We start from the raw sequence: 10456 nt of genomic DNA on the forward strand, positions 1-10456 counted from the left end.
AGAAAGGTTTTTAGTTCTCGTTTGTTTGAAAAAGTTTCTATTGTCTGATAATTACAGCTGACAAGAATAATTTTCTCAGTTTTTCTTTGAAACAGAAAATCTCCCAAGCTTCTTCTTTCACGCAGATCTACAGCTGAGAAATATAGTGCACTATAAGGGTTGGGTAAATCAAGAGAAAATGCACTGAAAGGGTACCTTTTCAGCCATATTGAACTGCACTGTAAGGGTACGATTTTGAAAAGCAGATTTTGCGCGGCACATACGGTCGTTTCGAAATCGAGTGCCCCCCCCACGGGGTAATTGTCCCAAAATTGTTGTCTTTTTTTTGCATAGGTTTTTCTCGTACAGTTCTATCTCTCTAATTCGATCTCAAAGGGAAAAATTGTCTTCAAATTAGAGAAAGATTCGAATTACAGAGAGTAATCTTTACCACTCTCTATCCTAAGGGACCAATATTTTATTTCGAATTGCAGATTCGAATTATAGAAGTTCGATTTACAGAGAGTTGGCTGTATTTCAATCTAGCTGTATTGGCAAATTTAGGCGCTGAAGATGGATGGATGGTGGTCTGATAATTTTTTTTTCTTGAATGGATTGGAATCGTTTTTATCATGAAATAAACTTTGAACCTTATAATTTTGTTGCATTGGGATTTTCCAGAAAAAATGTGAATATGAGGAGGATATGAGGATATAACGTTTTTTGGAAATTTACCCCCTGGATAAAATGAATTATGACCCCCGGACGTTCAAGATTACCCATAAACAGAGCAAATTTGCCCCCAAAATAAGGCAAATTTTGCCGATTTTTCACTACCCCCGGACAAATTATCCAATATATCCCTCCCCCCCCCGTGTACAAAAGTTTTCTGGAAGAACACATTTTCCGGCCTTAGGTATTGGCAGACCAGATCGCACTACGATGTTCTTTGATGCGTGGGGAATACGGACGTGCTTGGAACGAGGTGCAAATCATGGAACGGTCTGAGGTAAGCCAATCAAATTCTGTTAAGAAATGGTTACATAAAAAGAAATCAAAAGCTGAATAATGTCTTCCTTAACTGAAATTTAAATTACTTTGTCGTCAAAATTTACAACAATCAAATAAATTCTTAAAATATTACTAATTTTTCATAAAAAAAACTTATGAGAATATTTTTTGATACCTCGGATTAATATTCCCGTCATACTAAATTCCTAAATTAAAAAAGCCTTATGCATAATTTTTGAGACCTTCATTAAAGTTAGCTTCAATTTTTCGGTGACTTATTCAGGTCATTCTAAATGCCTAAATCAAAAAAGCCTCAAGTCTAATTTTTGAGACCTCCTTTTAATTTTTTTATTTTGACAGCTAGCTACGGTTTACAGTAATAAGACTCTACCTAACCCTTCCTTGGTGCCAAAGATACGAAAGACTTCAAAACTGATCAAAGGCTTCTGTCTGACCCTTTCTTGGTGCAAAAGTTGCGAATAATTTTTAGAAATGAAAAATATTATGATCGTTAAAGTATTTTAAGAATCCTCGTGATGAAGTTTCTCAGTCATAATATTTGGGCGTCCACCGCGCCTTTGTCTCCATTTCACCTTCAAAGAATCGATGACAAATTGTAAGGTTCTTCTCCACTCTCTGGTAATGTTGGTATTCCTGGCAACGAAAGTCAAGGGCTGCCGTCCGATTTCTGTCACTTCAAATGCGATTTTAATGTTGAGGTTGATAGCTACCACACAATCTTTAACTTGTAAAGGAACTTTATGTACTTGGCATTTATCATGAGTCTTTTGCTTGAAGAACACGATGACTGCATCCTTGATCTCGCTTACCCTATAAGGTGCTTTTTCGTTTTTAAGTCGTTCTTGAAGGTTTTGAAGATAATTTTCAGGTGCGTTATTAACGCCTATGACAGCCTGCTGATAAGAAATCTTCTTGAAAGATTCTTTACTCCACGATGTCAAATTCACCAAGTCTGTCTCTATGATCTCAAAGTCCTCATGAGCAATGATAGTTGTCTCCTCTAACTTCCATTCTTTGAGGTTGGCAACCATTTTGGTCAAATCGCTCTTATTACTGGATACAATATCCATCATGGTCTTAAGACTAGACGCTTTCTTTATCTTTGGTGTGTTCAAGTTCTTTGATAAAGCGTTGATAGTTGAAATTTTCTCTTCCACCTTTGCAATTGCATTTTTGAGTGGTTTAAAGTCTGTATTTTTCTTTGGCGTGTGTTTATAAATGCGACTTAATAGTAATGGGTATTTCATGATTCGTTGAATAGGCATGGTTAGGAAAGACTTAAGATCCATTTTGCGAAGTTTAACATTTTCTTGGGCAGATACTTGCAAGAAGACGCGGAGAAGGTCTGATTTTTTGGTCAATGATTTGAGGAGTTCAACTGATTCGTTTTGTTTAACACAATACCATTCGTAAGCTTCAAAGAATTCAACATTATTTAGAAAAACATCTCCAATAGCCAAACTAATGTAATTCAAGTCATCGTTCTCGATACATTCCTCCAACCCATGTTGTAAAGAAGCGCATAGTTTTGCATTGACGTCTACTAACTCCTGCAAGTTCAAAAACAGTTTACTAATTTCGTCAGGTGTACAGATATGGTTCACTTTCAAAGGTGTGTAAAACTCTTCTTTTAAGATCTTTAGATCTTCTCCGTAGTTGATTTCAGTTTCGATAAGTTCAATAACTGCTTCTTTACGTTCGATTCGAGATTTCCCGCATGCTTTGCACAAATCATCAATGGAGTTTGAAAATGGTTCAATAATGTCCGATCCGCAATCATAACATTCGATTCCACGTGCTCGTTCTTGCTCTATTAGGGACGAATCCGGTTTTCCCGGTCTCCAAACCCGAACGATATCCCGATCTTGTGAGCCACCTAAGCCACTATCGTGTCGCTCGATCTTGGGTCCTCGTTTACGTGAGCCGATATCGTCTCTCTCATCAAGGTCCACATTCAACCCGCTATCATGACTCGTTTGTTTCTGACCAATCAATGAAGTTGACTTCAATAATGAAGACAAAGCTTGCGGAGCTGATATCATCTTATCTTGGTATTTTTGATTTGGTGATAAAAGGTTGGTTGATTTGATGTGAGAATCTGAAAAATGTCTTTTCATTACGCTAGGGGAGGATGGTGATGTCATAGAAGAGGTTCTTTTCATGTAAAAAGTTTTACTTTTACTGAGACCATTTAATCGATCGATAAGCTTGTTGCCGCCTTTGTTGTTTTTGTCGATATCTTCATCCGTCGTGCCGATGACCGTCAAACAACTTTCACTTTTCTGCTTCTGTAAAAACAATGGGAACGATCAATCAGATTTATTTGAGGGGGTTTAGAATAAAGCTATCCCACTTTGTTCTTGTCTGTTACTTTTTCATGAGTTTTATCTATTTCATGTAATTTCCAAAGTATTGGAATAAAAACATTGAAAACAGTCCTAATGGTGGTTGAAATATCAGACATGAGTACATAACATGCTTGAGATGGTCCAAATCTCATTAGCCTTGACAGGTGCCAGTAGGATGACATTATATATATCCCCTTTCTAGCATGTTGAGACCTTCCTTGGATAGTAGAAAGCCCTGTGTTTATATCTCACCAGCCTAGAATTCGATTTTAAAAAGAAATTCTCACCTTTCCCATGGAGCTATCCAGTTGTGATCGTTTTGAATTTTCATCAACACTATCTGTATGATCGCTGTTCTCGTTGAACAAAATTTGTATGTTGTTACATGATCGACTCAACAAATTGTTTTTCCGAATTTTACGACTTTGTCGTCGTTTTGAGGATAACAAATTATTCGACTCGACAGGTGAATCAGCTCCTGATGACGTCATCGACGCGTCGTCTTTTTTAACGTCTAGAAAGTTCGGTCTTTGGGGTTTTCTCACTTCAGGACCCTTATCCTTTAACAATCCATACTTTGTTAATATTGTTCTCAATGCTTCATTTTCGGAATACATTTTCTCGAAAAAGAATTCTGACTCACGTGGTTTAGCTACTTCGATTTCATTGGTTGATGGTGTCGTTTGTTTTGTCTCGTTGCTATGGGTATCAATGACTTTTGAGATTTCTTCCAATCTTTTACGATACATGTCGATACTTGTCCTGCGCGATTTAGCAGGAGTACCCAACTCGACATCCTCTTGAAAGACCGAGTTATAACTCTCACTTTTACTAAACGATTTTGAACGATGGACATTGGGAATATTTTGGTTCAGCTTTTGTTCATTGCTACTGTAGGATTTTGAACGTACTCCTGATTTCTTAGAGCTAGCTTTCAAAACTCGAGATGGTTCTTCGCTTTTTGATCTCGGCTTTCTTACTCCGACTAAGATCTCCGGAGGGGAGCCAGCATCCTTTCTCTCTATGATCATGCTATTTTGACTCGATTGCCTTTCACGTGTTTCCTTGACAAACATCGAGATGCTTTCTGGGATGTCGAGTTCTTTGTTAGTGACCCCATTCCAATTGATATCATTGACAAATGGGTGGTTCTTAATTTTGGAAATATCAACATCGTGTCTAAGTAATAAATATGCGAAGTCTTTAGTTGTGTGATCTGCACTTTCCAGCAGACTATATGAATGCTGTGAACCAGTGATTAAATGTACAAACAGTTGGCCAACGTTGTTAAAATCGTTTGCTTTTGCCACACTTGCAACCTGTCCGGCTATGTGATATTTGTTTTTACATTTTCCTTTGTGACAACCATAACATTCGTTAACCGTCCAATAATTCTGCCCACTATAAGTTCGTTTCAGAATCACGTGACCTTTATTGTCAAAATATACGTCGCCAAGATTGATATTCTCATAACATACGTTTGATTGGTGTAAATGATCGATAGCTGAAAGCAGTTGGATTATTATAAACCTTGCTGTATTGTTATCCAAGATTTTTTGTTTTTGAAAAAGTTCTGATAAGTTTCTTTGGCGGTGCAAATGCGAGAGGATGAAATATTTTCGCGTCTTGGTTTGGAAAGAATATTTAAGTTGAGTCAGATAACAAGAAGGCGCCTTCAGTTGCGAATGTTTATGTAACTTGGTATTCTTGCTTTCATCTTGTGTTGAGTTCTTACGGGGAACCACCTCCATGGTGTATTTTCGATTCCGTTGCTTTTGAATGACGTCATAGATTTTGCTACCATTTCCATTTTCGATGAAGGAGAGAATTTCGAATTGGTCTGCACCATGTTTGCTTGATGACGTCATCTGAAAAAGTAGAAGGAGATAAAATTATTCACTGGTTACATTTCCCCAGACCATGCTAAATTATATTTATTTTATATGCGTCGTGAAAATTATTTATTGCTGTTGTTTTGGCAGCTGATATCCTCAACCTTCTCAACTGCTGTTTCTGAACTTATTAGTAGAAGTCCCCATACATTTGATTCTCATTCCTTTATAAGCCAGAAATATCTTAGTACTACACTGTTACATGTTTGTGGATATGAAAATCTGTCTTGACAATTCAATGCTAATGAATTCGCCTGAAAAAGAGTCTGAAACTACTAAATGAAAAATGATGAAGTGCGAAATCTTCTAAAACGCTCTTCAATTTTATTCCCTCTTTCTCTATTGAAAGGCATCAAACATTTTTTCACAAGAACAAGTTAAGAACATTTTAAGGCTTGTCGAACTCGAAAAAAGCCAATTTCTTAGGAAAAGGGGTAAAAATGGTCATAAAAAAAGGGAAAATAAGAACATGTTAAGAACATTTTTAGACTTGAAACCCAAAAAGTTAGGAACATCCTAAAGCTTCAAAAAAATTTGGATGTTCTTATAAGAAAACGTGTATTTCTTCACCAAGTTTAACTTATGATTCTTTCACCTTAAACTTTCAATAAACTTACGTAAAAATTTCTCCCATAAATTTCCACTGAACTTACCTTTGAAATAAAGCTCGAAATCTAGTTCATGTTTTAATTTTCAGTTTGTTTGGCAATACAATTCCTTGTGTCTCTCGCTGACAAGCAATAAAATTATTAGCGGATACTAAAGCAATCACTATATTTCCGCGATTAATGACGAAAAGTAATTACTACAAATCATTATTAGCACTCACATTTCTTCTTTCTCGGGCTAATTACTATAATTACTTCTCCAGAGACTACTACTTGTTATCCTAATATTCTGTCTATTTACTTATATTCACGATTTTTTGACATTCCTTATTCATTCAATCTTCGCAGTATCCTCCTTCTCGTCTTATCTAACGCATTTTCCATCCTTAATTGCAGTACTAGCAGATTTGTTGTTAGCGTTAGCCTCAGTACCAAGTCGAAAATCTCTGCCCTTAAAATAATCAAGATTTCTTACCATTCCAAACCTGTGCGACGCCATTTCCTCACTACTACAATTCTGTCTCGTGGTCAACAAACATTTATTTCCCTTTTTACGTTTATTCACATCTCATAAACAAGTCTATTTTTTTCAAGTCTCCTCCATTTCAAGTCATTACGCCACATTATCCCCCTTTTTACTTAAAGGAGTTACCATAGTAACACTGATCGAGACACGTCTTATTCACTATCAACCATCAAAAGCTATAAATTTTAGTCCTCATTTTCTCTTTGTTTTTTATTTCCAACCATGATTATTTATTATAACTTGTTCCTTATGTTTTAAAAGTTTTTATTTCGAATTTTTATAATTCATCATCTTGTTGATTATTTTTCTCTAAAAGTTTTTCTTCCACCTCATAACATAAGGGCCTCATAATTTTTTCAACTTTATTGCCTCCGATTACTCCCTCTTTTCGAAGCAATAAACAGTCTGCTCCTTTACTTCTCATACCTGCTTAAAAACAATGTTAAAGAGATTAAAAAGTGTCCTATTTGAGACATGATCAAAGCTTTTAATGAACTGTCGTGCTGAGACTGGCTAGCGCTTGCGTTAATAGTATTATATTAAATAACTTTCCCTGTCAAAAATATTCTTCTAGGAATTCGGAATATATCTAGCCTGTTTAGCTGATAGGTTTATTCCCCCCGTGAGATTTGTACATGTCCCTCCATTTCTTGGTCTGAAATACCTATTTTTACTTGAATTTCATTTAACCCCCTAAGTGTCTATTCCGGACTGTTAGTTCTTTGTGTAAGCGCAACAAGACTTCTGTTTTGTTGTCTTTGTCTGAAACTTAATTACTGCGTACGGGTGGCATCTGCCTCATAACTTTGCGGAAGGATGGAGTAATCTCAATTCTCGACTACCGAGTTGTTTTTTCCTCTCATCTTATACTACTGTGTCATCGAGACATTATTGTATTGTTTTTCATTCATGATATCCGCAAGAAATCATCTTATAAAATCTTTGGAATGAAGTTACATGGGAGTTACATAAATTACTCGACATAAGTTCTCTTCTTATTCCAAAACACCAAATAACTTGATTGTTTAACTGTTACTTACAAATAATTATAGCCTGCAACTGTTTTACTATTGGAAAATCTCACACCAGTCTTATAGACTGTATTATAGAATTTGAAATCACATGTTGATAAAAAGCATAACATAATTATTCTCATTGCTAGCTGCGTCTTTCTACTTAAGGGGGGAGATATTTTCATGAATGAGTTTTTTTAGAAATTTTCGCGGAAAACTTTCGCGAACGTTCCTTCCTGTAAAGTATATTTTTCATTTAGTCCTGAAATTCAGATAGACAAAGAGTCAGTAAGAAGCGTAACCTTACCGATTCATCTTCATTTTTCATTTCTTCATCAAACTTGACATTCATTGGCTGATCCAAAAGCCAAGATACTCGTTTCGTTTTCAGACTTGGTCGTCTGCCATCACTACCCATGATGGATGCCATCTCTGGAATGTCCGTCTTGGTCATCCTCACTCCTGCTCAACCTTCTGTTATTCTATTACTATAGATTTCTTATTTTGCATTTTGTCACAATCATTAATATCAAAGTTATATATATCCACCATTATTTTTCTTTTCCTAATATGAATTCCTCTTGCTAAGGAAATTCAGTTGCTTGCGTAAGGTGTTGCTATGGGTAACCACTGGTTGCTTGCTTGACCATCCCTCATGAATGAGATTAACTTAATTAACTATTCATAACGCCATAAATGCTTTCAATAAAACTTTGCTGAATTAAGCAGACTCTTTTACCTTTCATTCGAATCAAAAAAAACTGAACATTCGATTCCTTATGCTTATTTTAAGAACACATTTTCATGACAGTTTACAAAGGTAATACAGATATCTCACCATTATATCTAACAGGATGATAAAGTTTTCAAAAAAATCTCAACTTATATCAAAAAGGCAAGATTACTTGGTTCGTAATATTTCATCAAAAATTTTGTTCTGATTAAGAAGATTGTTGAAAATGTGTTTTAGCAAGGGATGTTCTTAAGTTGTTGTTTATAGTTGAAGAAAGATGGTAACTTGGTTATGTATTTCCTTCGTTTTCTATCGATTAATTAATATAACCAGTTCTATTTTTGAATGAAATTTATTTTTGGTGACAGTATTGCACCTACTTCCCTCTTCTTTATCCATCGCTACAGGAGTTCAATCTAAGGGGTTGATTTTGAGGCGGAGCCTGTGAGAACAGTACTGTAGTTAATATAAATTTCAAATTCACAATTTTCTTGAAATCTACTTTGAACACTCTTTTTGAACACTTGCTTTAAAGAGTTTGTTATGTCCCCATTAATTAAAGTGAAGAAATTTTCGCAGGAAGAATTTTTCGCGGAATTTAATTTCGCAGTTTTTTAACAAATCCGCGAAATTAAATCCTGCAAAACACGAATATTCTCAGGATTTAAAAATAACCTCTAAAATTGTTTTTTTAGGGCAAAATAGGCCATATTATTAAATTCCCTCAACCGCAAAATTTAATTCCGCGAAACTTTCGAATTTTGAGCTGTGAACCGCGAAATTAAATTAACGAAAATTTCTTCCGGCAAAATTTTTTTTCCCTACGAAATATTTTCAATAATCTCAAAGATCATCCTTGGAAATATTGTAGGGGCTTGTTCGTGTTTTTTGAATTTTTATGAATTCTTTAATACACCCCTGTCTCACAGTCCCACCGGAAGTTTTATCCTACAACGGGGATAAAAGTTTCTATCAAAATCTTAATGGGGATGAATCAAAATCCATTTCCTAGTAGAGATGAAATATTAGGGTATTCTTTGCACCAGGGACGAGATTTTAGCCAAATTTTCCTATTGAGCGTGGTCCAAGCGGGGTCTGTGACCCCGGGTGTTATATTGGAGGGATGAATGTATAGGAATCATTCAATGTCGATGCTATTTATGGAAAGCCATCCTAGTACTGTATTGGAAAATTTTACTCGAACAATTTTGAGAATTTTACCACGATTTCGTGATAAGATAGAAAATTCGTTTTACATTAGTCTGTTTTTGCTGAGTTGAACTTTATGCCCTTATCTTGTGACTTGAAGCTTCATTTAGTGAAAACCTTCCCTCCCCCAACCTACCTTCAAAAACACTGTTTTTCATGATTTCTAGACTGGTCAACCAATTTTGCCACCTAAAGTCTTTGTTGTTGACCTAATGCACAACCCTGGCGAACTATTTCCCAAAGGATCACCCGAAGCGGTCAAATATCAACGTATCTGAAGATAAAACGTGTGAGTAGATTTTTTTTATTTGATGTAAATACGAAGTTTGTGTAAATAAAGCGTTACTTTTTGGTATGATTCAGAATTAATTTATTTTTCTGCAAGATATTTTAATATAAGTAAGTTTAAATATTTTTTTTAAGAATGAAGATTAAATATTTTAAAGAAGGAAACATTAAATTTATGTCATATATTCACATTCTAAGAAAATTTATCGACACACCTAATGTTCTCATTTCCAGATTAAATGTAGTCCGTTAGTGAATGCTAACAACCTAGATTAAATGCGTCACTTCTTTTCATTTTACTTGAGTTGAAGTTTGAATAGTTTTTCATTATCTCAGATCCCTTTTTAGGGATTTACTTAGTCCCAAATATTATTCTTGGCTACTTCCAGCGGCTGGTTGTGGAGCAGGCGCCACTTTGTTGATAGAAATGGTGGCAGCGTTGAGTGTTGTTGTTGCTGTAGCAACAGACGAAATTTCTTCTTTATCGCGATTGTCTGAAGTTTGAATTTTCAACAATTTGAAGAGAAAGACTTTACATTTCTTGTTGCTATAAATGAAAATGAAGGCATTGATAGCAGAGTTTGTATGTACAGTAAAGATACCACACATCTTTATGAATTCCAACCAGCCTTTCATGGCACCTGTTGACGTCGGGTAGAAGATGGATGTCGAAAGAATAGTGCTGAAATAAAGGAAGTAGATGATGGCCAGACATAACAAAAGTCTTTTCACAAATGTCCCAATACTTCGTTCAGAACTTCGAAATTTCGATCGGTTGGTTAAGACCTTGTTCTCAGCTCGACTAATTCCTTTAGTGAAGAGTACATA

The 10456-nt window shown here is 35.4% G+C and overlaps 2 protein-coding genes across 6 annotated transcripts in view; one reads left to right on the forward strand and one right to left on the reverse strand.

The window, feature by feature from the left end:
- Positions 1-9811, forward strand: part of LOC136807586 (armadillo repeat-containing protein 3-like) — a 32708-nt gene extending 22897 nt beyond the window's left edge. For all 3 annotated transcript variants that reach the window (XM_067064172.1, XM_067064171.1, XM_067064173.1), the window contains exons 24-25: positions 896-988; positions 9508-9811. In XM_067064172.1, coding sequence (XP_066920273.1) covers positions 896-988; positions 9508-9618 — 204 coding nt within the window. In that variant the 3' untranslated portion in view covers positions 9619-9811. The remainder of the gene's footprint in view (positions 1-895; positions 989-9507) is intronic.
- Positions 1428-7913, reverse strand: LOC136807584 (myosin-M heavy chain-like). Of its 3 annotated transcripts, none has more exons than XM_067064169.1 (3): positions 6335-6444; positions 3647-5227; positions 1428-3299 (listed from the first exon to the last, which is right to left on the reverse strand). In XM_067064169.1, the coding sequence occupies exons 1-3, from the start codon at positions 6356-6358 to the stop codon at positions 1512-1514; spliced, it is 3393 nt and encodes a 1130-aa protein (XP_066920270.1). In that variant the 5' UTR covers positions 6359-6444; the 3' UTR covers positions 1428-1511. The 3 variants fall into 3 exon arrangements, with proteins under 3 accessions (XP_066920270.1, XP_066920269.1, XP_066920271.1); XM_067064168.1 differs by lacking the exon at positions 6335-6444 and adding an exon at positions 7706-7913 and having other exon boundaries at positions 1449-3299; XM_067064170.1 differs by lacking the exon at positions 6335-6444 and adding an exon at positions 5905-5982 and having other exon boundaries at positions 1449-3299.
- Positions 9812-10456: the final 645 nt, after the last annotated feature.

This window comes from Clytia hemisphaerica, unplaced genomic scaffold, assembly GCF_902728285.1.
Source record: "Clytia hemisphaerica strain Z4C2 unplaced genomic scaffold, Clytia hemisphaerica genome assembly, whole genome shotgun sequence".
Classification (NCBI taxonomy): Eukaryota; Metazoa; Cnidaria; class Hydrozoa; order Leptothecata; family Clytiidae; genus Clytia; species Clytia hemisphaerica.

Excerpts from the sequence above, each read along its gene's own strand:
- LOC136807584 (XM_067064168.1), bottom strand. The coding sequence starts at position 7,852 with ATGACCAAGACGGACATTCCAGAGATGGCATCCATCATGGGTAGTGAT. Across the intron at positions 5,228-7,705 it reads TGAAAAATGAAGATGAATCG|ATGACGTCATCAAGCAAACA; the intron begins GTAAGGTTACGC and ends CTACTTTTTCAG. Across the intron at positions 3,300-3,646 it reads TGGATAGCTCCATGGGAAAG|AAGCAGAAAAGTGAAAGTTG; the intron begins GTGAGAATTTCT and ends TTGTTTTTACAG.